The sequence below is a fragment of the Anoplolepis gracilipes genome, chromosome 2 (genome assembly GCF_047496725.1).
Source record: "Anoplolepis gracilipes chromosome 2, ASM4749672v1, whole genome shotgun sequence".
Lineage (NCBI taxonomy): Eukaryota > Metazoa > Arthropoda > Insecta > Hymenoptera > Formicidae > Anoplolepis > Anoplolepis gracilipes.
In genome coordinates, this window is record NC_132971.1 from 8,865,869 (window position 1) to 8,892,263 (window position 26,395).

General features: G+C 49.5%; 3 protein-coding genes across 3 annotated transcripts; 2 read left to right on the forward strand and 1 right to left on the reverse strand.

The window, feature by feature from the left end:
* The first annotated feature begins 13,474 nt into the window (after positions 1 to 13,474).
* On the forward strand, positions 13,475 to 14,083 carry LOC140663294 (uncharacterized). The gene has a single exon (XM_072887364.1). The coding sequence runs from the start codon at positions 13,475 to 13,477 to the stop codon at positions 14,081 to 14,083; it is 609 nt and encodes a 202-aa protein (XP_072743465.1).
* Positions 14,084 to 15,387: 1,304 nt separating this feature from the next.
* LOC140663299 (uncharacterized) lies at positions 15,388 to 15,949 on the forward strand. The gene is made up of 2 exons (XM_072887382.1): positions 15,388 to 15,552; positions 15,614 to 15,949. Exons 1-2 carry the CDS (start codon positions 15,388 to 15,390, stop codon positions 15,947 to 15,949), a joined length of 501 nt encoding a protein of 166 aa, XP_072743483.1.
* A 1,854-nt stretch (positions 15,950 to 17,803) lies between these two features.
* On the reverse strand, positions 17,804 to 18,202 carry LOC140663300 (uncharacterized). Its single transcript, XM_072887383.1, has one exon. It carries the CDS (start codon positions 18,200 to 18,202, stop codon positions 17,804 to 17,806), a length of 399 nt encoding a protein of 132 aa, XP_072743484.1.
* Between the last annotated feature and the right edge of the window lie 8,193 nt (positions 18,203 to 26,395).

Genomic DNA, 26,395 nt, shown 5'->3' on the forward strand with positions numbered 1-26,395 from the left:
GGTAAGAGTTTAAAGTTGACCAATTAGCATGACAAAACTTCGCGCGCTCAGGCACGTCGCATATTAAAAGTGCCACCGCACTAAATTTAATTATTGACATTGAAATATTGATAAATTATATATTTAATTTATTGTTAAGTTATTATTATGTAGTAATTTATTGTTATTAAAATAATTTTATAAATTTATCTCCTTCATGTGCGGTTAATAAATTTTGGTGTTAGAATATCTCCGCAATGACAGAAAATCCTTGTAATTCCACGCGCAACATCGACATTGAATTTAATTGGGTGGCTACGAGGATTTTCTGTCATTGCGGAGATATTCTAATACCGAAATTTATTAACCGCACATGAAGGAGATAAATTTATAAAATTATTTTAATAACAATAAATTACTACATAATAATAATTTAACAATAAATTAAATATATAATTTATCAATATTTCAATGTCAATAATTAAATTTAGTGCGGTGGCACTTTTAATATGCGACGTGCCTGAGCGCGTGAAGTTTTGTCATGCTAATTGGTCAACTTTAAACTCTTACCATTTGAAAACTATCGTAACCTCGACATTTTGGTATTAGGATTTTTGTCTCTAAATGACCTCAGGAATCCACCATTAACAGATAATTCGGTAAGTCTGGGACACCCTGTATATAATTAATTCAATCTTCAGGCAGAGTCTGCACTGGTCAACTTTAAACTCTTACCATTTGAAAACTATCGTAACCTTGACATTTTGGTATTAGGATTTTTGTCTCTAAATGACCTCAGGAATCCACCATTAACAGATGATTCGGTAAGTCTGGGACACCCTGTATATAATTAATTCAATCTTCAGGCAGAGTCTGCGTTATGAATCAAAGAGGAAAGTAATAACTTTCCTCTTTGATTCATAAAGGAAATTGTTCGTTATGTCATTCTAACCTTGTTATGTCAATCTAACCTTGTCAAAAGTTGTCATATAAACACTTCCATCAGGGATGCCAGATCAAGATCACTCCGCGACCAGCGCACAGCGTTTGAGGGGATACACACACTAAGCTATATGCCCGTGTTCATGTGCATATAGTTTAGTGTGTGTATATTTTCCCACGCTGCCGCGTGCTGCGTGCTGTCACTGCTGTCAGCAGTGCGACTGACATCCCTGAGCTTCATCTGTTGTAATTTCAGCGAATTAATCTATCGCTCTGTCTCTCTCTCTTGCCTTGATCTCACGCACACATAATACACGAAAATTTCAACTACATTTATCTTTTTTATTAAATTTCCGAACTCATTTCTAAAAGCTCACTAATACTCTCTTATGTTATCCCTATCGAGCCAGCTACATTTGCTGCATGAATAAGCTGCAGAACTTTTACATTAGATAAATATTCTTGTGACCTGACGCAAAAAAGTCATAACAAAATTGTAAATGTTTGATTTTTTATTTGAAATATAGCTGTCATTGTTATTAAAAATACTTCAATCGTAGAAAAGAATTTATCAATCATTTTAATTAACAAAGATATCGGTGAGTTTAAAAAATATTAGCGTTTTATCGGTAAGATAGGATGGTACGGCATCCTCTTAATTCATAAATTATATAAAAGTAGTCAAAAATTAATCCGACAATTTGCTCAAAATTTCATGAATTTAGATGCTCTTAAAGATATTTCTAATTTGAATATAGATGATCAAAATAATATAAAACATGTAGAAGATATATATCTTGGAACCGAATGTAATAAATTTTTAGAAACATTATCTTTGGAATGCGCGAAACAAATTAAATTACAATGTTTAAATTTTTATATAACGGCAGTTCAAGAAATGTTGAAGCGTTTACCATATAAAAATAGTCTTTTTGAACAATTAACTTTTTTGGAACCAAAAATTGCTCTCTATGAAGAAGATCGAGATAAAATAAAAGATTTATCTTATATTGCTGCGCGAGTAGAAAATATTGACGTAACAAAGTTAGCTTTTGAATGGCAAATTTTGCCATCAAGTTTTACCATCGAACAAAAAAAAGAGTTAGCTTCTTTACAAATAGATATGATGGGGAAGAAAATAGTAGAATGTATAGATATATCTGGGAAAAAGATGTTTCCAAATTTAGAATCTTTAGTCAAAGTAGTTCTTTCTTTTCCTCATTCAAATGCCAAGGCCGAACGAATTTTTTCAATAGTAACCGATGTAAAAAATAAAAAAAGGAACCGAATATCTAATAATACTCTTTCCGCGATTTGGTCTTATTTTCAAGCCGAAAATATTAATTGTGTAAACTTTAAGGTAGACGCTAGACATTTAGAACTGCATAACGCACAAAATTTATATGGAGAACAATGCACACCTGATGGTACTTAATAGCTTTTATTTTATTTTTAAATATTATTATTTAATATAACGTCGAGTCACACATCTAGCCGATATCTTCTTGATGCATGTTAGTCATATATTTTTATTAACTTGTTTTACTTTTCAGAGTTTATTATTATAATATATTGTACCTGCATTAATGTACTTAATGTAAAAACTAAAAACCAAAGTTTAATGTGCAATATTATTTTTGTTTGTAAATATATATATATTAGTAATTTTTTATTAGTAATTTTTGTTATTTAAATAATTATAATTATTTGCGTTTTAATTTTATTTAGTTTTATTTGTAAAATTACTTATTAAAAGATGTTATTTTAGTTTATTATTGATTTAGTTTATTATAATATTTATATATTATTAAAATTTTCAATATTTTATTTATACAAGAAATGTTGTAATTTTGTTATATTTTTTGTTTGTGAGAATACTGGTAAGGTTTTTGGCAGTTTTCCTTACCCTTGCAACAAATGTTGGTATTCTATGTAAGATTTCTGCGTAATAAAGTATTTTATTTTGAGTTAATTAAAATGTGTTCTATGTTTAAAGTTATTTCAGTACTCTTGTTTCTTTTTCAGCTTTTCTTTATTTTATTCTACAATAAGAAAATATTTCGTTAATTATATTTATATATGTGTATACATATACATGTATATATATACATATATGTATATATATATATATAAATATATATTTATATATAAATGTATTTACTTTAATTTATATATAATATTTATTTATTTTCAATTACTAAATATCTTATTCAAATAAAGGAGTAATTTATTAAATTTTACAATTTTTTAAAAATCTTATATAAGCGATTAATGATACCCTCTTTTACTCAAATTAGATACTTCAGTGAGAGCGCGCTGGCCGCGCATGCGCGAAAAACCCGGCCCGTATCGCCACACTGGTTAGGACAGGCCTACACGCCGTCGAGGCTATCCGTCCAGTCTTTATGGACTGAGTGGACCGACAACACGGTGCCCTCGATTTTAAGACGGTGCAGGTGCTCACCAGGCATGGTTGCTTCGGGGAGTACCTACACCGAATCGGAAGAGAAGAGTCGACCACGTGTCACTACGTGACGCCCCGGTGGACACGGCAGAGCATACCCTAGTCAAGTGCCGGGCGTGGGATGAGCGACGCCGTGCCCTGCGGGGTGCCATAGGGAAGGAAGTCTCCATGGCTTTCACCATGGTGACCGGGGAAGACAAATGGAGGGTGGCCGCCTCCTTCTGCGGAGATGTCATGTCCCGGAAGGAGGCGGCCGAGAGAGGTGGGTTTTAGTGGGTATGCCCGGCAATAACTAATTGGCCGGGTGAGTTCTACATACCCTTTGGGAGTCCTCGTTTCCCAGAGGGATGCGTAAAGCATTTCCCAACATAAAAAAGGGGATGCGCCTACCCCCTGTACCAAAATACGGAGGCGCCCGGTGCAGGGTGTTGATCAGCGTGGGATAACACCCTGCTTTAGGATTAAGGTAGTATATCCCTACAATGAGGGTCCGGATAGAACCTTGGCAGTTGTTTCCACGTGGAAACAATAGTACAAGGAACAGGGTTCGCTCCCCCCTGACGGTGGCAAGACGCCTGATGTAGGTTGAAGGACATTACCGTCCCGATGCTACACACGGTACGCACAGGGGTCCGCCTACACCCTATACAAAACACGGAGGCGTTCGGGGCAGGATGTTCATCGACAATGCGATAACATCCTGTGAAATGGCTGGTGCTTGACCGGGGGAAACCGGTACGCACTTAATTGGGGCGTCGTTGCATAGAAAACCCCTCCGGGCCAACTGTCGTTGGGGCTAGTACGTGTCTCGACTCCTTCCCTAGGAACTTGTGCAAGGGGAAAGGCTCTGCTGGATCGGGAACCTATTAGTAGTGGAACCCAGGAGGGGTTCTGCGAAACCAGGGCCCTGTGAAAGATCTTCATCAAGGTAGGGATCCATGAGAGTTGCGGCCGGACCGCCAATACAGGAGTCCGCCTAGTAGTAATTCGTCTTGCCTATTCTAAAAACCGAAAGACGCACGCGAAATGGATACCTTCCGAGAGTGGACACCGGAGGCAAAGGTGTGGGCCAAGGATGTCACCGGGGACGCCAAAAGGATGGTGGGCCCGGGCGAGTTTAGGGCCAAAAAGGATGTCGCCCTGATCCGGACAAATGGCACGGCCCGTACCACTGTGTACGCGGCCGGACCACTATGGGGCCATCTATCGGCCCTCTGTTTCACAGGAAGTGCACTTCCTCGATGTGCGCTTTAGTTTCTAAACGCAAAGTCTTTTTCTCGTAATCGCACAAAACAAAACTTGATACCGGACCGAGTCAAAATTTATAAAAGCAACATAACAATAATAAACAGAAACTCAAATCAAATTTGGTCTTTCACGCTTACAATTTTCCTTAAATATCTAACTCAGCGTAATGCCTTGTCATTGCGAAGCAGAACTACGCAAATTACTTTTACTAAGGTATCAGAGAACAAAATTCGGCATAGAGCCATGTCGAGAATAAAACAAAAATATGCATAACATCAATACCCTAGTTTCTAAATGCAACATATTTTTTCAGAACAAAGTTTGACCAGGTAAAAAAAATAGAAAACCTAACAAAATTCGATTTACTAATAATAAAAAAAAATAATAATCCAAATAATAAAATTAAGGTCTAACTTGTTTGAGTTCCCGAATCTTTCCTTATATTACTAGCACCCGAGGTAAAGCCCCGACAATTCAACATTAGATGCCTCTATAAACCTCTATTAACCAACAAAACAAAACTTATCACAATAAACAAAAATCAAAACGCGCCTCGCGACACACATCAACAACCGGCGCTCATCCCTCTCTCCGCCATCTACGTGCCTACTCCATTCGTCGCAACAACACTTGCGGTCGTCGGGCCAAGTCGACGTCCTCTCCTCTTTCCTGGCCAGAGTCGACTGCCGGCTATAGTGTCTGATTGTGTATGATTGATAAGGTTGTGATCGAACCGTTCAATTTATTGGTCCCCAATAGGGCCTATTAAAACGCTCCATCCATGCACACCCCGAAGACGGGCTCTCTTACCTGAATTTCAGGCCACGGTCGCCATCCACTTTAATTGCCAAATGGAAAGGTAAGTAATTTCCGGGTCAATACTCGACTCGAGCTCCTTCGAATGGACTAATCCTGACCGGGTTTTTCCGGAATTTTCAGATTTCTTGCAGCTCCACAGCTTTACGATTCTCCAGCCTCAATCTCCGCGCCTACGGCACCGCTACTCGATCCACGGTCCGCTCAACGCCGGATCAGGAAAGGCAATTGAAAAGGTAAGTATTTAACAAGGGCGCGAAAGCCCTTAAGCCGGAGCGTGGCTGGGCGGGGGTCGAGAAGTAACGAAGACACTACGCGAGGGCCTTAGCCTGAAGAGGGTCCTCCCTTTCGGAGGAGTCCTCTTCAGAAGAGCCGATCGGATGGAGAGGCGCCCGGCGCAGATCGGGCTCTCCGGGTGCCGATCCTGAAGTGAGGCTTACGCGTTGCAAATCCCAACAAGACGGGAAGCGAGCGTTCGGGGCACGGCTTCTTAGGGGGAGGCGGACCTACAGGACCGACAGGAGCTTCCTGGGACGGTCGTTGCTTCCGGGCCATATCGGTATTGGGGGATTTGCCGGCTCTTCGGGGGCAACGAGTTACGCCGGCATCGCGTGGTCGCGGCATCACGGGTCGCTTCCTCCTGATTCGGGTATGGTGGCTGGTGTTTGAAGATTTGTCGGCTGGATTCGAGTCCCTAAATCACCGAAGCCGACACAGGGATCCTTTCCCCTGTATAAAAAAATGTCGAAAGAATGGACCGGTTAACAGGACGCCCAATGTAGATTAAAGGACCGCAGTCCCGATGCTATACACGGTACGCACAGAGGTCCGCCTTTCCCCTCGTATAAAAACGCGCAGGCAGAGACACGAGTTAGGAAGCCCGATGTGGGTTGAAGGACATTACTATCCCGATGCTACACACGGTTCGAGCAGGAGTGCGCCTACCCTCTGTACAAAATACGGAGGCGCTCGTTTCAAGGTGTTTATCGGCATGAAATAACACCCTACCTTTACGATTAAGGTAGTTTTTACCCTACTATTTGGCTGCAGATAGGACCTTGCCTCCTCGTTGTGCGCCACCTTGTCGTGGTGAGGAGGCTTAACCCTGAAACCCCATGGAACACACACACGGCTTCGGCCAAGTTGGGTGAACCTCCGAGGTGGAAGGGGACCTAAGAGCGTACAGTACCCTTTATAAGGGTATAAGGAAAGACCCAGCGACTCCCTTAGGGATGACGGCCACCCTTCGGGGTGGTTTAAAGTGTCATCCCAATCGCTGGTAGGGGTTGGCAGCTCCGATTTCAATTGCCCGGTGGCGCGGCACCGTTGGAGGAGGATTACTCCTCGCCCGCGATATAGCTGGGTACTCCCGGCCCTATGAGGTGCTGCGTGTGTGAATGCTCCCGCCGCGCAGCGTCCCTCCGAAGGGACGTGGGTGCCGGCTTCGGCCGGTGTCCCACAGTGGGGGAGGCTTTTCCCTCGTGGACAAACGGCTCAGGGGTGGTTTACCCTTAAGTGCGCGGCCGCAAGGAAGAGCCGTGCGGGTCGAAGGTGTTCCGGAACTCCCGGACCTACCGGGCTGGGCCGTTTCGGGCCGCTCGGACTTATTCCGAGGTTGGGGCTGGGACGGCGGAGGGGTCGACGCGGGTCGTGGACAGGCACAGTTAATGCGTGAGCCGTTCCCACGAATGGGAAAGGCCCGTGCTACCTCGCCCTTTCAGGCATACGCCACTTTTTTACATCCTGTCTATCGGAACCGCCCCGAGACGGAAAAATTCAGTAGCGCCTGCTGGTTCGTTTGTGCAGGATGGACAGTTTGGCCACGACGAATAAGCCCATCCTTCCTTTCTTAGGGTGACATAAACTCCGCTGGCTGGTATTCGCCACTATCTGACTCCTTCACCCCGCTATCTTATCCGTCGTGTCCACGGGGACCACGGGGAGGCCTGTTTATTTGCATCCCGACCTGGATGAACGCTTCTGACCCTGTCGGGCGAAGGGAATAGTGGGATAGGTGGGCGTATTAAGGTAAAGTGGAGTCCTACCTAATTTGATCTAAGGCGACGCGAACGCTGCTCGAGAGCGTGGTTGTCCCGAGAAGATAACGGGGTCACACCCCCATATCCGAAGGCTCCGACCTCTTCGGTTGAACAACGTACCTACCTAATATATAATCTACGATTCGTATCCCTTTAGCCAGAGGGATTCTCGGCAAAAATCGGTAAACACGGAAAGGGCCTCTGGACTTGACACGAAGAAGCGTGCCACATCCGGCCATTGCCATTTACCTTACGGTACGACGCTTCGCAGAATCTCTCTCTGCGCGTCAAAGAGAGGACATTCCAGCAAGAAGTGCTGAACTGAGTCAACTCCACTTCTGCAAATGCACAATTCACTTTCCACGAGACCTAACGACGCGAGTCTTTCCCTAAAATCTCCGTGTCTAGTGAGGACCTGTGTGCTCCAATGATTTATTTCTAACGAACGCGCAGCTAGTCTATCTCGCACGTCCCTAAAGAAGGCGAACGTGATACGACCCTTATTTGAAGAGTTCCATCGGGTCTGCCACATATTTATCGCCTCGTTTTTAATCCCTACAATCGCGGTTTTTCTTTCGGTTCCGGCGGGGATCTCAATATTACCGATCTTGGCGTCTTTTCCCGACCTAACATTATAACGCGCGGCGCCTTCGCAAAGAACTATATCTACTGGAGTCGCTCCTCCGACGACGCAAAGTGATTCCCACGAGGCCGTGCGGTATGCGCCAGTCATTGAAATTAGGTCTCGACGCTGCAAGGTTTTCAGAATTCTAATATCTCTCTCCGTACACAGGTCGGCCCACCCCGCAGCGGCATAAGCCACTGTCGGTGCGAACACGCCTCGGTAGATTGTGAAGAGTGTCCTAAAACGCAGGCCCCACTGGGCTCTCGCTACTCTACCTAATTTCTCGAACAGCGGCCCGACTTTGCTGTTTAAATATTCGTAGTGCGATCTGACCTTTAAATTTCTATCTAAGTAGACGCCAAGATACCTAACCGTTCGCTTAAACACGATTTTCGTTTCACCGATTTTAATAATTGGCGGTCTGTTCTCGAAATCGACGGTTTTTTAATTTGTTTTTCGCTTCCTATCCGGTCGTGCTCCTCCCCTTCTACCTATCGGGTTTCTCGCGATCGCGTCGGATTTCAGAATGATGGCTTCAGTTTTACGCTCGGAAATCTGAAGTTTCGCGGACCTGCACCATTCTGTTATTATGTTAACTACACGTTGGCCTTCTGTCTTGAGTTCCCTTCGCTAGTTTCTGTTTATGACGACCACGAGGTCGTCCGCGTACGCGGCGAATCTATCTGGAATCACGTCTTTCAGTACTCTCAATAGGCCATCAAACATGAGGTTCCAGCAGGCCGGACCCAGAACGGAACCCTGAGGGCACCCCCTCTCGGCCCGCTTGGACACTTCCGCGGAACTAAGAGAAATTTTTACACTTTGATCGCTGAAGTAACTCCGGAGTACTTCGAAGATATTACGCGGACAATCCCGTTTCTTAAGACTATCTAACACAAGGGGCCACCAGACATTGTCAAAAGTCCCGGAAATGTCAAAGAGAAGCGCAATGGCGTACCTTCTTTCGGAGGCAGAGAACATCCGTCGCAACTCCACGACAGCTTCCTCCGTCGACCTTCCGGGCATGAACCCGAATTGTCGACCGGAGACCTTCCCCGGTGCCAGTGACGTGTCTAGCAGACGAGCTTTTATAAGCTTTTCGGAAAGTTTTTTTACTACGGAGAGGAGACAAATGGGTCTGTAGGATTTCGGGTCTCTCTCGTCCTTGTCTTCGCCTTTCAGGAGGATTCGGAGTGAACCCTCCTTCCAGACAGAAGGAAAGACGCCCCACTGGAGACACCCGTTAAAAAGTCTAACTAACTGACCGGGGATTACTTTACAGGCCGCCTTGAGTACGACGACCTCGACTAGATCTAAACCCGGAACTTTATTGTTTTTAAAAGTTTTCACCGCGCGAGCCATTTCCGCCTCCGTGAAAAAAGAGGCGTCGGCTGTATCGGGGGCGACCCTGCATGCGTTTCTAATTTCACGCTGTTCAAGCGTGTGTTCTATCTCCCGGTCATCTGGGATGTGCACATCCAGGAGGTAACTAGCGGTCTCCCCTAGTGACTTTGTGGAATATTCGCCACACCGGAGTGTGCTTAGCATCCCCTCAATCTGGAGTTTGCTCGCCTGTTGCTTGTAAACGAAGCCCCAGGGCTCCCGGTTGCCGTGCGATGTGACGAACTTCCGCCAGCTTGCGAGTTTCGCCCGTTTCACCCCCCTACAATACTGCCTTCGTGAAGAACAATACTCCAGCAGTACCCGGAGGTAAGTAGGGTCCTCTCGCCCTCCCTGAAGGGCACGACGTAGCCTATATATCTTTTTCTTAACTATTGTTAATTTTTTGGTCCACCACGGGTTGGACCTCCTAAATATGCGCTTCCTGGGCATTGACGCAACACAGGTCTCTGTGAGCACGTGGACGGGCACTGTCCAACGACTCCGGGTCGGTCCAGCTGTCAGGGCCGCTTAGACTTATTCCAAGGTCTGGGCCTGGCAGCGGTTGTTGGGTGCCGCCGGCGGTGCATCGCGACCGTTTCCCCTTCTAAAGTGGTGCACCGTCGGTGCCCCCTCCGAGGACTTTGGCCTCGGAGGGAGCGATAACACGGTACGCTGGCTGCCATGAAGGGCAAGACTGGGCCGGGGAGCGGCGACTCAGTCTCAACCGTCCATGGGGCCCCCCGCTTGGCACCACCCGCTGCGGTACCTGCGAGGTCGGAGGCGCAGGACTCCTGAAAGCCCATGGAGGCGTAAAAACCTCCATGGGTTAGTAGGGGGCTGGGAACCAGTGCCGGGGATGCCCATCCCCCGGCCCGTGTCGTATGCCACTCCCCGGGGGAACTTGGGGCCCCGTCGTAGAGTGTTGCCGGTCATGTTTCGGGACACTGCGGCGGGAGAGGGTACACCCTGGGTGGCGGAGCCGCAGCGGGGCGTGGGATTAATTCAGAAATGGATTTTGATTACGTTACTAAATTGTCGGTGGCAGTAGAGGACGAGAAAACTCGTCTCTCTGAGGAAATGGGGAGAGCTGTTCACCTCGACAGGGAGGTCCTTGTCAAAAGGACACCTCCCAAGGTCACTGGTGTGGTGACGATTAATCGTCAGGGGAAAGCAAAGGTCGTCTCAAAAACGATGGCGAAGGGGACCTTGGGAGAGGCTCTGGTAGTGCTCTCCAGGCTCGACGGCCAGAACCCTGCCGGGACCAACAACCCGGCAGCGAAGAAAGAAGGGGAAACCCGAGGCAACCTGGGTCCGGCATCGTCAAAAACGAGGTTAAAAGACGGAACTGGGGGGGTCCAATAAGGACCTGTGTGGAGAGCCCTACTCCAACCCCCTATGGACTGCCAACTGGCAGTAACAAAGGTAGCCGGAGAAACTCTGGTTCCAGAAGGTCCTCCAGGGTCGCGTCACCGACCGGTTCGAGCGCGTCGCGCCGATCCCGATCGCAAACATCCTTCGCTTCGAAGGGTGAGAAGACGGTCCTGCTCACTGACGAAAAGCAGTTTGACCTGGAGGCTTCTGAGGAAAGGGGACGAGGTAGGCCGCCGACAGCAGAGCAATACTACCTCAAACAGGAAGCAAATAGGCTCGCCCGAGGGAGGGTCAAAGCCAACAAAACCAGGTGTATTTTGGACACGTCCGTCTCGTTTGAGGGCAAGGGAGAGAAAGTCGCCAGGTTGGTGGACACCTTCAGGGAAGAGTTCAGCCAAGCCCCGGAGGACGACATTTTTGGTCGCCTCCTTATTGAGGTTAACTCCATCCTGAAGGTTGCCCGGCTCTCGGGGAACCTGCAGAGTCCGCTTCAGAGCCTCCTCAGAAACACGGCAGCGGAGATAAAAGCCGCTTCATGCGCTCTCAACAAGCGCCTCGCAAGGGAAAGGGACTTCGCCGGAGATGACCTCCGGAAAGAGGTCTCTTTGTTCAGGAGAGAGCTGAAACAGAGCTGGAAAGAAATCGAGGCCCTTAGGGCGGAGAGGTCCTGCTCTGTTGCCGCTGCGGCCCCTGCCCCTGGCCCACCCAGAGTTATCAATGTGGAGAAGGTCCATCTGGACGTTCATGGCCTGAAAAGTGGAAGAGTCCCTCCCCAAAGAAATGAGGTCTCTCACCCCACGGGCCAAGAAAAATCAATGGAGACTGAGCCCTCCCTCGTACCCTTCATATCCCCCGATGTCCAGCGCCCAGTGCTCGAGCACCCCCCCGGGAGTACTGACAAGCATGCTCGTCGCCAGATTGGGGGCCTGAAGAAAGACGTGGAGGAGATCAAGACCCTACTGAGGAACTTGATCTCCTCCCGCAAAGGCCCTAAGGAGCCCTCGGATGAGGCTCCTAAGCCGAGGAAGAAAGGAGTTGCCCGCGCGAAGGAGAGTAAAGGAGAGGTCATTTCTTCCTCAGACCCCAAAGCCCCAAAGGGCAAGAAAGTACCCGAGGCGAGTGGGAGACAAGCCCCAGCCTCGGGTAGGAAGAAAATGAGTAATAAAGGGGAGGAGGTGAATCCAACATCCCCGCCGCCAACACCGCTCATACCCCCACCCCTCCCTCCTCAGCCCCTGCGCCCAGCGGGCTGAGGAGGCAGACCGGTGCCGATGCCCCATTCCCGGCAACCGCTAAGCCGCAGGTGGAGACTTGGGCCACTGTGTTCAGGAGGAAGAAGAGACAAAAAGGCGGAAGCACGACCGATTCCCCCTCTGCAACCCCTCCTTTCTCGAAGGTGAGGGACACTGCCCATCGAACCCCAACGCCTGGAGCGAAAAGGAAGACCCGGGGAAGACCACTGCAGCCAATAAACCAGTTGCTAGAAAGCAGCCACGGTCGGCTGCGGTGGTGGTCACCTGTGCCAAGAAGGATTATTGCGACACTATGCGCCTTGCGCGCAGCAAGGTCCCCCTGGCAGGGCTAGGCATAGACGCTATCAGGACGAGGAAAGCCATCACTGGTGCCTTCGTCTTGGAAATCCCCGGGGTCAAAAGGGGAGAAAGGGCCGCTAAACTGGCCTCTGCCCTGCAAGAGGCCCTCGAGGAAAGAGAGGGAGTTATAGTTTCGTACCCTCAAAACGGCGGAAATTAGAATCCGTCGCCTTGATGAATCCATTGCCGCGATGGAGCTGGCCGCGGAAGTAGCGCTGGCTGGCGGGTGCGGGGCGGCCGACATCAAAGTTGGCCGCTTCACACAGGCAGCTGATGGCCTTAGGGCCGTCATAGTTACATACCCCGTCCCAGCGGCAAACAAACTTGCCAAAGCTGGGACGATCCAGATGGAGTAGAGGGACGGTCAAACTACTGCCCGTCCGCCCTCTACAATGTTACCGTCGCCACGCGCGTGGCCACGTGCAGGCTGTATGCATTGCGGCGGACAGGAGCCAGCAGTGTTACCGCTGCGGCGAGACCGGGCATGCTGTCTCGGACTGCACCAAACAGCCCAACTGCCCGGTTTGCAAGGAGAAAAGGCTCCCGACGGGCCACAAAGCCGGAGGACCGGCATGCCCTCTTCTCCCTAAAAAGAATAAAGTCAAAACAACTCCTTCCTTTTCCCCTTTGGGTGGAGAGGAGGTGGCCCTGCCCTCCACCTCTCCCGAGGTGACCTCGGCGCCACACAAGGAAGAGCCGAGCAAGGCTCAAAAGAAGAGGGAGCAGGAACTTCCTCCCCAGATGTCACAGCCCGACACTATTGCTGTGGGAAAGAGGAAGCGTCTTCGAGAAGTTATCGGAGACGCCTCCAACGAGAATGAGATAGAGGTGGTGGAGGTGGGGCAGGTCACACCTAACACCCTCACCCCTGTCATGGAAGCAGAAGCGAGTGGCAACTTAACCGCCGAATGCAGGGAGGGAAATCTCACTCACAATGAGTAGAGCTCCCTCCTTCCCAATTCTGTAGGCGAACCACAATCACTCCTACCAAGCCCGCGACTTATTTGCACAATCCATGGTAGAGAATGGTTGTGACTTGGGAATAGTCGCCGATCCCCTACGGATCCCACATGATGACGACCGCTGGGAGGGTGATACCTTGGGATCCGGTGGCTATTGTAGCCGGACCCGCTGCAGGTGCCCCTCTCCCCGTTTTGCGCGCCCGGAGGAAGGGATTTGTAGCGGCGGACTGGGGGCCCATCACGGTGGTGGTGGTGTACCTCCCCCCAGACTGTCCGTTTGGGAATACGGCGGCCGTCTAGACGATCTGGCCGCCTGCCTTCGCGGCCCGACCGTCGTCGCGGGGGATTTCAACGCCCACTCTCCTATGTGCGGTTCCCCGCGAACGAATTCCAATGGAAGGCTGGTGGAGACTTGGGCCGCTGCCGAGGTCCTTCGGATCCTCAACCAGGGCAGCGGCAACACATTCGTGGGGCACCGGAGCGGTTTTTCCATCGTGGATCTCACGTGGGCTAGCCCCGCTGCTCTGCGAAAGGTGTCGGAGTGGCGCATGCTGGACCACGTAGAAACCGGATCAGACTACTTATACGTCTGGTTCCGGGTGATCCTCACGCGCGACGGAACAGTACCCCCGCCAATAACGGCGCTTCTGAGGAGGTTGTGATTGGCCCTCAAAAAGCTGGATGAAGACAAACTCTTGGCCTGCATCCATACGGCCTGCTGGCCCGACAAAGGCAGGACTGGTGATATCACTGACCCCAATGCCGAGGCAGATTACCTCATGTCTGGGGTCGTCGACGTGTGCGCCGCGTTAATGCTCCTTGTCCCAGAAGGGTCGGTGAGAAGAAGGACCTACTGGTGGGCGTCGGGGATCGCTGCCTTACGATCTGAATGCGCCCACTAAAGTCGTCGTCTTCGTCGGGCCACCAGACGATTAGGATCGGACCACCCAGAAACGCGGAACAAACGTCTAAACTATGGCGTGATGAGGACTCGCCTTAACGCTGAGATAAGAGACGCTAAGCGTCGGGCCGTACAAAACCGTCTTCAGGAAACTGAAGAAGTCGGGCGCTTCAGTGATAGACTCCCTGGACCCCCAGCATTTTGACGATATTTGTCGAAACTCTGTTCCCCGGCGACCTGTTAGAGCCAATCGACGCGTTGGCCTTGATGCCCGTGACCGGAGCGATCCCTGCCGAGTGAACAGAGGAAATGGGGGTCACAGGGAGGGAGATGGAAGGAATTCTCGAGAGGCTACGGGGGAGCAAGGCCTTCGGACCCGACGGAGTTTATCAAAGAATATGGAGGCTGACCTTCGATGAACTCGCGAGTGTTCTCAGTAGGCTGTTTTCCGCGTGTCTGAAGAGGGGGGTGTTTCCGCAGCGATGGAAAAGGGCCAATTTTGTCCTTCCAAAGGCGGGAAAAGACCCCTTTAGCCCTGGAGTATCGGCCCATATGCCTGTTAGACAAGGCCGGCAAAAAGCTGGAACGCATCATAGCCAGCCGTATAGTCAGGCATATGAAGGAGGTAGGACCCGATCTAAATGACCGACAGTTTGGCTTCCACGAGGGGAGATCTACGATCGACGCGATCTTGCGTCTGAGATCCCTCGCGGAAGGTCATAGTGAGAAGGTCACCGCAAGTGACATGCCGCCCTTGGACATCGCAAATGCATTCAACACCCTGCCCTGGGAGCGTATTCGGGAGGCCCTGAGAGATTTTGGAGTCCCCGAGTACCTCCAGAGGATGGTCGGGGATTACCTCCAAGGCCGATATCTCCTTGCCCCGGGGCGGGACGGTCCGATGCAGGCCAGGCCTGTCACGAGGGGTGTTTTACAGAGGTCAGTACTGGGCCCCTGCTATGGAACATCGCCTACGACAGGGTCCTCACCGGCTGGCTTCCCCTAGGCTGCGATCTGGTGTGCTACGCGGACGACACCTTGGTCGTGGCTGTGGGAGCCAATTGAATGGAGGCGCGCAACTCCGTGAGGCTGCCGGTGACAGAGGTGGTGCGCCGAATAGAGGCGGTCGGGCTGAAGGTCGCGCTCCAAAAAACCGAGGCCGTGTTCATGCACGCCGGCTCTCATGGGGCGCCACCGGAAACCCAACTGTCTCTGGGAAGAGACACCCTGGTATCTGTGGGCCGAGTTTTAAATATCTCGGCCTTTAGATAGACGGCACCTGGAGGTTCAGGGAGCACTTTGCTCTCCTGACCCCCAAAGTGGCCAAGGCTTCCGCGGCGTTGGGCAATCTCCTGCCGAACTCGGAGGGCCTGGAGGCGTCGTCAGACGCCTCTGGTGCGGAACGGTCCAGTCCAAGACCCTATATGGGGCCCCGGTCTGGGCCGAGAGGGTCATGGGAGATCGCGTATTGCGCGAAACGCTTAGAAGAATTCAGCGTCCCATGGCCCTACGGGCGGCGCGGGCATGCCGCACCGTCTTGCACAGGGCTGCCACGATCCTGGCCGGCCTGCTCCCATGGGAGCTGGTGACATGTTCCCACGCTGAAGTATATCGGCGGGTGCGCTAGCTCCGGGAGGCAGGAAACATCACATTTACGGCCGGGATTAAGCAACAATTAAGGTGCCAGGCCCAACGGCTTCTTCTGGTGAGGTGGAGACGCCACCTTACCGTCGAAGAGACCCATGTGGGTCGAAGGACCGTCGAGGCCATAGCTCCCCGTCTATCGGAATGGTTGACGGGGAGCCAGGGTGTCTTTTTCAGGATGACGTAGGTACTCACCGGACACGGTTGCTTCGGTGAGTACCTGCACAAGATTGGAAAAGAGGGCACCACCTCTTGCCACCACTGCGAGGATGGGAGGGACACGGCGCAGCACAAGTTAACTGGCGTAGGCAAATGAGCGCCGTGCTCTCACCGCAGTCATCGGTTTTGACCTCTTCCCCAGGACGGTAGTCGCCGCAATGCTGGAGGGGGAAGTCAAATGGAGGGCGATGGCCTTCTTCTGCGAGACGGTTATGTCGCGGAAAAAGGTTGCTGAGAGAAAGAGAGAGGGAACGGCACGTTGTGCGACAGCCTCGCCGACGTCGTCTTCTGCCTGCGGGGCAGCCCGCTGTCCACCGGGTTGCCGGCGGGGGGGCTACGCCACCCCCGCCTCGAAAAGGAAACGGATGACGGCAAGGGGGATGAACGTAGCCCGGTGAAAAATCCACCGAGGTGCGAGTGCGTTCCTCTCCCTCTTCTTACCACCTGCTGTCATCCGTTCAGGCGAAGGATGGACGGCCCCTCATGGATAGAGGGGCCGCATGACCTCGTCTCTCCTTGGTAAGGAGATAGGGAGAGTCCCGGGACCTAGACCCTGATCTTCGGACCTCGCACCCCCCCCCCCATCTGGGAGAAAGGCGGACTACGTGGAGAGGTGGTGTCCCTCTCATAGCCCGAAATAATTAACATCACACGGCTGGAAGTCGGAGAGTACAGCCAGCTCTCCGACTAAGCGGTGTCGGCTCTCACCTGGCCGGCACCGCGAGGAAGGCATAAATGTCGAGGGGGGGGAAGCGTGGAAGATTATGCCACTGGCAATGCCCACGCTCCCCCCGTCAATCGACCAGGCCGGACACTCGCAGGGGTTTTAGTGGGTTAAAGTCCTACATAACTCGCCGACACTCCCTCTCACGGGCTAATGTGAGGTCGGCGGGTATGTATGATGCAGTTAACAAAAAAAAATAAAAAAGGGGTCTTCCTCTAGATGGGAAAGGAGCTCGTCCCACACCCCTGCTTTCGCCTTTTTTATCGCTAGGCGTAGGGTGTCCTTAGCCACTCTGTATGCCTGATAGAAGCTTCTGACCTCCTCCACTGACCTATCTTTCTTTTTTGTGCGGGCGTATTTCCTCCTTTTATGGACCGAGAACCGTCGTAATTCCGCGATCTCCCTGGTCCACCAATACGCCGCCCTTCGTCCATGTAATCCAGCTTTGATCCGGGGCATCGACGCGTCACACGCATCCGTCATGACATCCCGGATCCACTCGATCTTTTGGTCAATATTACGGCTGGCCTCTTCCTCTCTTTTCTTCCCCGGTGGACGACAGGACCGAGGCCATAAAGGCATCCCTATCCATCTTCTTGGTGCTCCAGCGCCTCAGAGGGGTCAACTCCCTCATGCGACGGCGCTGGAGGACCAACTCAGGTACGACCACAAGGCTGTAGACCACGTACCTGTGATTGGACAGGGTCTCAATGTTGCCACCCTCCACCCCTGCACTCTTCTGAGGGTCGCCAGAGAGGCCCAGGTCAGGTCTACCACCGACTCCTCCCTCTCTCGTACGCATGTATTGACTCCTCCTTCATTGAGGAGTCTTAGATCCAGTGTTGCGGCCCATTCCTCGACCGCAACGCCTCGACGGTCTATCCTCGGGGAACCCTACGCTATCGACTTCGCGTTGAAGTCCCCCGAGACTATTACTTGTCCCATTCCGGCACCGGCAATCATAGCTGAGAGAAAGTCCAGCCTCTCGACAAAATCTCTCAGATCGAGGCTCGGAAGCAAGTAGACCCTTACGACCAATACAGGTCCCCACCTAATCGTCACCCATCCTTTGTCCCTACCCACCAACGTGGCGAGGAGCGAGGCTGGGGCTTCCGCCCTCCATGTAATGACCACGGACCCAAGATCATCCCACACCCAAAAAGAGTGTCCGGAAATCCAGTATGGTTCTGCGGCGATATCCAAACCATAACCACACTCCGCCAGCGTATGAAAGAACAAGTGTTGCGCCTGACGAGCGTGGTTGAGGTTTGCTTGCAGGACCCGAGCAGCCATCTAGATAAAACTTAGATTCTGAGTCGAGCTTGCCTCCGATCCCTTCTTTGTCACGGGGGTTTCGTCTCCCCTCGCCCAATCTGTTCCTCCTCTCATGGGGACATATTCTGCGGGGGGATTTTCATCCTCCCTGGTATCACCCTTCTCTTCCCTGGTTTCGCCCGCCGTTCTAGCTACAGCTGCCTCTGCGGGTACTCCCTCCGGGGTGTTCTCCTCCTTCTTATCGATAGGGCGTTTCCCATTTCCTCATTCCCTCCATCTTTCCTCCCTCTTTCAATTGCTTGTGAAAGATGAGTAGGATTTGTTAAGGTCTTTCATCTTCTTATCAAGGTCCCCTTCCCTTTTCCTCTTCGGCTGCGACCTAGGGTTGACGCACCGCGTGGGCGTTCCCACCTCCACAGTCCCCTTCGCCGCGCCAGGTCTCTTTTCCCGTAGAGGGGGGCTTCTGACCGGGCTTCCTTCCCTAATCCTACGTGTTTTTACGTTAAGGGCACCTACGGCTTGGCTGGGCATACGACTCCTCTGCGCGATGGGGCAGGCCGCACTCCCGGCCCTATGCTTTGCTGGCTTCTCCATGCTCATGCATATGGGACACCTGGGTTCCCTGCAGTTCGCCGCACGGTGTCCCTCCTCCCCGCACTGGAAACAGCCAAATCTCTGGTCCACTGTTGCCGTACATTTGGTCTGTACGTGACCCCTGCCCAGGCATCTGAAGCACTGGAGGGGCCTTTCCTCCAGGAACTCCACTCGAGCGTGGGCCCATCCTACTCTAACCCTGCGTAATTTCGCCATAAGGTTAGCGGCAGCAGCAGGCCATTTGGCTAACACCGAGCTCATCCCATCGGGGGCTCTTCTGAAAACCCCCATCTTGATGTCCCCATGGGAACATCCGCCGACCTCAACAATGGCGTTTCTTATCTCCGCTGCCTGGACTGCATCGGTCCAGGTCACAGAAATGAAGCTTCGCCATCCTAGTGGGAAGGAAAATTCTCACTCCTTCTGCCCCTTCCAGGGCCTTCCGTAACTCTGAGGCGAAGGCTGCCGCCTTCTGGTTGGCTCCTTCGTCCCCTACCTCATAGATGATGGCCCCCGTCAAGGTCCTTCTGTTCCTAAGCTCGGTTATATTTAGCTCGGCCAGGTTCACTTTGCCTCTCGCACGACGGACCACCTCACTGTACTTCCCCTCCGGGCATGAGGACCACCGCCGCTGTGCAGGGGATTTTCTTTGCCCTTGGGGCTTCGAATCCTCCTCTCCTCCCCAACAGGGGGTCCGGGCGGTGTTCTCTGTCCTTCTTTCCCTTTCTCCTTAGGTACTTGGAGTGCAGGCTTTGTCCCGGTTCTCCGTTTGTCCTTCCTGCCCAATGCCGTCGCATAAGTCAACTGCTGCTCCTCAGCGGCTCGCGACGGCCCTGGAATGGGTTCTCCTCCATCCTTATTTGAGGCGACTTTAGGCCCCGATTCTCCACCGGCTTTAGTCCTGGGAGGGCGTTGCGCCTTCCCTATGAAGGTCGATCCCGAGACAAGATTCTCCGCATATTTGATCTCGATCATCGGGTCCCCTTCCTTCACATACCTCCGCCCCTTAACCACTTTAAGAGCCTCAGAGATGACTTCCTCGTTCTCAGGGTTGACTTTAATCCTTATCTCCCCCTTCTCAATGAGAGAGAAGGAGATTGGCAGCTCTTTCGGTCGGGGTTGCGGTATTCTCGCTTTCCTCGCCGCCTCCTTTTTGCTATTCTTCTTTTGTCTTTTGTCCTCCTCGTCCACCGGTCCCTCTATTTTCTTTATGGATGGGGCCTTCCGTCCACTTTGTGGTCTTGGGAGGGGGGGCACGGTCATCTCCTTCGGTTCTGGTTCCAAAGTAGTTTTTAAGACGGCTTCCGACACCACTCTCTCAATGGTTCCGTCTCCATCTCTTCATTGGAGCCTTTTTCCACATATTTCCTCTTTTCTTGGCCACCTCTGTTCCTCGTGAAAGGGGCAGGGGTTTCCGGCGCCAACCCCTGGGAGGGTCCTTGCCTCTTAAAAGGTGTCCCTCCACCTTTCTTCTTAGGAGGGCGTTCTCTTCTTTAAGCGCTGTTTTTCTCCGCGCTAGCTCCTTCATTTGTCGCTGAAGGGAACCGCATGAGCCCTTCAGTTCCTCCACATCCCTTCTCAAATTGGTGTTCTCCTCGATGAGACCAAACTGTCCCTTAGTCTCATCCACATGCCTCTTAACTTCGTCAGAGGACATACTCTCTCTGCTGGCAAGAATAACTACTCCTGCGGCAGTCATCAGGACAGCCTCTTTCAACAGCCTAACGAAGTCTCCCTTCAGGTTTTTAAAGAACTTCGCCACCTTCTTCACAGCCTGCGTCGCGGTAAAAATTTCCGCGCATATATCAGCTGCGGAGGAGTTTTAGAAGTTCTTCTTTATTTCCTTTTGAGGCTTCAGTTTCAGCCAGATTCTGTTCATCTGGGGGAGCCGACTTATCATAGGCCCATTGGAAGAGTCAGCTCCTCCTGGACCTGTCTGATCCGGTCCATCACTTTCTTGACTTTGTACTTGCCCGTGGTGATTGGACGACCTTGCCTCCTTTTTTCAGAAAGAGTGGAGCCAACATCGCTTTAAGAGAAAATCGAGCCGGCGGATCTCGCGTCTTCGTTGTCGGAGTCCTCCTCAATCTCGACCACCTCCTCAGCCTCGCCTTTCTTCCCTTCACCTTTACTCTTTTTTAGCGACCTTGTCCTCATCCTTTTAAGGATTGAGTCTAAGGCCGCCTTCTCGAGATCGGTCAACGATCTGGTTTACCTGATGACTGGGATACCACCGGCCGACCCGACCGAGGATCTCCTGTCCCTACCCTCTATAGGGTTCCCCGTACCTCCAGTACGTTCTTCTCTATATTAATTTTATTAGGCTCCATTCTTGATTGACTCCCGCTCCCCGCTGCAGCTCCGTCACCCAGGGTATACCCTCACCTGCCGCAGAGTGTCCCGAAAGTGACCGGCAACACTTTACGACAGGGCCCCAAGTTCCCCGGGTGGGGGTGACATACAATACGGGCTGGAGGATAGACATCCCCGGCACTGGTCCCCAGCCCCTTATTCACCCATGGAGGTGGAGGTTTTAACACCTTTCCGGGCTTTCGGGGGTTCCCAGCCTTCAATCTCCGGGATACTGCAGCAGGTGGTACCACCCGGGGGCCCCATGGATAGTTGGGACTGGGTCGCCTCTCCCCGGCCCAGTCTTACTCATGGTGACCAGCTAGCGCTCGCCCTCGACAGAAATACATTCTGTCAGAGGGCCCCGACGGTGCACCGTTTCGGAAGGGAAACGGTCACAGTGTACCATCGGGCTCCACCTCTGCCGTCAAACCTTGCCTCGGAATACGTCCGAGCGGCTCCGACGGCCGGCCCGGCACCGCTGGGCTATGCCTAGACGGCCCGCGTCGGCCTCCCTCCGCCTCCCCGACCCCAGAATACGTCCAAACGGCTCGGGAGGGACCCAGCCCGATGGGTCCGGAAATTCCGGAAATCCATCGGCCCGTCCGCTCCCTTCTGCGGCTGCGCGCTTAAGGGCAAAACCCACTAAGCCGCCTGCACGCAAGAAAGAAGCCCCATGATTGTAGGATATCGGCCAAGGCCAGCACCCACATCTCCCCGAGGGACGCCACACAGCGGGAACACCCACACGTGCGGAAATTCTCCTGTGCCAAGAGCATCCAGCAGTGTGTCACAGGCGGGGAGCAGACTTTGCGACCGGAGGCCGCCTCAAGCAACCCCGACCCACCGGGCAAACGGAAGAGATCATCGAGCCGTGAGTCACCTTATCATCCAGGAAGGAGGGCACCCGGACTACTCAACCAAGCGTGGTGCTTGACAGAATTTGACGGCTCTCTACACTGTCAACACAACTACCATTATTGGTTGAACTTTTTTTAAAGACAATTTTAATTTGTTCTGTACTTGACGCGCTTATTTTAGTTTATTTACTCTGTTACACATAGATAATGTTACAATTCTATACAGCGATATCAGTTATAGCATTTTTTGACTTTGTATAGAATCAAACTCTGTGATATTTTTTATATCTATGTTATCTGTGTGTGAGAAGTATATATTTTTATACGTGTGAATGACTTCCACAATCCTGTACCTCGGGTATTATTCGTTTTGTTTGGTCATCGGATGACTATTAATATTAGAATAAATTGACTAGTATTTTCACGATACTTACCTTTTACTATTATTACTTATACTTACCTTTGACGCGGGCATTACTTAGATTCCTAAAAATAAAAGAATATATAATTAAATATATATATATATATATATATATATATATATATATATAAGGTGTCCCCGAATTGGCGGATCAACTCTCGTGGGTAGATAGAGCGTGTTAAACTGAAGAGAAAAATCTTATATCATTTTGCTAAATTCACAATAATTAATGAGATATAAATTAATAAAGATTGGCCAATACGTGCCGGAATAAGCGCGTGGCGCAAAGAAGCCTACTGTAGATAGAGCGTGTTAAACTGAACAAAAAAATCTTATATCAATTTGCTAAATTCGCAAAAATTAATAAGATATAAATTAATAAAGATTGGCCAATCCATGCCAGTATAAGCGCACGGCGCGAAGAAACCTCCCAGTTGTTACTTGATACTAGGCGCGCGGCGAGACAGTAGGCAGAGCGCTCTACAAAGGACGTACAAAGGGCGTATTTAAAGAGACACGTACAGTGCGTTCTGCGTTTATGTCTTGCCGCGCGCCTAGTATCAAGTAACAACTGGGAGGTTTCTTCGCGCCGTGCGCTTATACTGGCATGGATTGGCCAATCTTTATTAATTAATATCTTATTAATTTTTGCGAATTTAGCAAATTGATATAAGATTTTTTTGTTCAGTTTAACACGCTCTATCTACCCACGAGAGTTGATCCGCCAATTCGGGAACACCCTGTATATATATACAGGGTGTCCCATAATTTGCGAACCACCCGTTACGTGCAGGTAGAGTAGGTTAAACTAAGTAGAAAAGTTATGTGCCATTTTGCAATTTTCGCAATAGTTAATAAGATATTAATTATAAGATATCAGCCAATCGGCGCCCGGCAAAAGCGCGCCGGCGAAGCGGGCACGAAGAAGCCACCCACTGTTACTCGATACTAGGCGCGCCGGCAAAGCGGGAGGCGGAACGCTCTGCATTGACAATCTGAAGAGTCACACACATAGTGCGCGCTTCGTTTAATGGCGTCTGACTTTTTCAGTTGTCAGTATTTACGAGCGGCGTGTAAAAATGTTAGAAATAAATAAATAATAAATATTAAATAATGAAATAATGAATATTAGAGTAATAGAAATTATTTTAAAATAATAAAATCGAAAAGACTTTGTTATACAAATACAAATTCGAAATATGAAAGGCTGTTAATAAAAGTTTGAAAGCCCTTTATACCCGAATTTGTATTTGTATATCAGAGTCTTTCCAATTATTGTTATAAAATAATTCTTAATTATAATATTTAACATTTATTCCTAGTTTTCTCTATTGTGCTCAGAGTCTAACGCTGAAGTCTTGCATCGAAAAATTATTTTCTCTTTCTCTCTCTCTCTCTCTCTTCCCCTCTCTCTCTCGTACGCGCGCACGCAGCATAAAAAATGTGCTATCGTTTCCTCACCACCTTGCGGTAGATAGCAAGGCGCATTTTTTTTATAGTGGTATCCCCAATAGGTCTAATCCACTCATTATTTAAAGCTAAAATTGTTCGAAGTGCCTTCCTCGTTCTCGTACACAGAGTTCGGCCCTTCGAATAATATTGCGCGTCGCGCGATACGCCATATCCGGCGTAATGGTATTAAAAGCTGCGAGAATTGCTTCTTGCATTTCCGCTTCTGTACCATTACGCCGGTGTTCGACTAAATCTTTGATATATCCCCATATAAAATAATCTAATACATTTAGATCTGGCGATCGCGGCGGCCAGATGATTGGGCCACCTCGACCCATCCACCTGTCCGGATAATGCGTGTTTAAAAATTCGCGTGCCTGTCGCGAAAAATGTGCAGGTGCCCTTTCGTGCTGAAAAATTAGTTGCGCTCTTGCGCGGAGGGGAATATTTTCCAAAAGTACAGGCAATTGATTTTGGAGAAAATTTGTATATGCTTCTCCATTTAAACGAGGCGGTAGAAAGTAGGGACCAATCTGAAAATTGCCGAAATAAATAATTTAGTGAAACTGCAAGAAAAAATTTTTTTAGATTACTCTGTAAATTTATTACTTACGATTTCGTTCGCCGTTATTCCTGCCCATACATTAATTGCCCAACGATATTGAAAAGCGTGTTCTCGAATGGCGTGCGGATTTTCTTCCGCCCATAATAAAATTACGTCTATTATCTTTACGTATCGCGAGGCGATTTTCCTTAGATGTGAAAAACAAGCCGCCGCGCGGCACCAACGTTTGAAGCAAATAGAAAATAAAATTCAACGTTCAATTTTTCGATTTATTCGTTACTCCACATTAGTAGTTGTTCAATCTCCTACGTATACGTTTCGCAAGAAATATTGTCGTACGAAAATGAGTTATACTGCCGTGGAATATATGGATATGATTATCATGTACGGAATGGCCGGGAAAAATGCACGTGCCGCGGCGCGTTTGTACGCGGAGCAATTTCCCGAGCGTGAACGACATCCCAATCACTTAGTGATTTTAAGATGTATACAACGCGCACGAGAAACGGGAGTTTTGGTAGCAAATCGCCAAACTGCTGGTGCACCAATGCAGTATGGTGTAAATGATGAGGAGAGGGTTCTCGGAGCAGTGGAGGATAATCCTCAGATTAGTGTGCGCTGTTTGGCTAGGATGTTTGGTCTCTCGCGAAACATAATGCATCGTATCTTGCGCCAAAATGGATTACATTTCATTTTCAACGAGTACAGCAACTTTTGCCGAGAGACCGAGAACCACGTATCTATTTTTGTGAAGGTATTTTTATTTATTTATTTAATATATTTTCCTGTTATTTTTAATAAATATTAATAGTCGGCGAAACATGCACAGGGTTTCTTGCACAATGTCGGCGGGATAATTCTTTTCCCGACCGCATTCTATGGACCGATGAGGCCACCTTCACGCCCAACGGTATTTTTAATAGACGTAATTTTTTATTATGGGCGGAAGAAAATCCGCACGCCATTCGAGAACACGCTTTTCAATATCGTTGGGCAATTAATGTATGGGCAAAAATAACGGCGAACGAAATCGTAAGTAATAAATTTACAGAGTAATCTAAAAATATTTTTTCTTGCAGCTTCACTAAATTATTTATTTCGGCAATTTTCAGATTGGTCCCTACTTTCTACCGCCTCGTTTAAATGGAGAAGCATATACAAATTTCCTCCAAAATCAATTGCTTGTACTTTTGGAAAATATTCCCCTCCGCGCAAGAGCGCAATTAATTTTCCAGCACGACGGGGCACCTGCACATTTTTCGAGACAGGCACGCGAATTTTTAAACGCGCATTATCCGGACAGATGGATGGGTCGAGGTGGCCCAATCATCTGGCCGCCGCGATCGCCAGATCTAAATGTATTAGATTATTTTGTATGGGGATATATCAAAGATTTAGTCGAACACCGGCGTAATGGTACAGAAGCGGAAATGCGAGAAGCAATTCTCGCAGCTTTTAATACCATCACGCCGGATATGGCGTATCGCGCGACGCGCAATATTATTCGAAGGGCTGAACTCTGTGTACGAGACCGAGGAAGGCACTTCGAACAATTTTAGCTTTAAATAATGAGTGGATTAGACCTATTGGGGATACCACTATAAAAAAAATGCGCCTTGCTATCTACCGCAAGGTGGTGAGGAAACGATAGCACATTTTTTATGCTGCGTGCGCGCGTACGAGAGAGAGAGGGGAAGAGAGAGAGAGAGAGAAAGAGAAAATAATTTTTCGATGCAAGACTTCAGCGTTAGACTCTGAGCACAATAGAGAAAACTAGGAATAAATGTTAAATATTATAATTAAGAATTATTTTATAACAATAATTGGAAAGACTCTGATATACAAATACAAATTCGGGTATAAAGGGCTTTCAAACTTTTATTAACAGCCTTTCATATTTCGAATTTATATTTGTATAACAAAGTTTTTTCGATTTTATTATTTTAAAATAATTTCTATTACTCTAATAT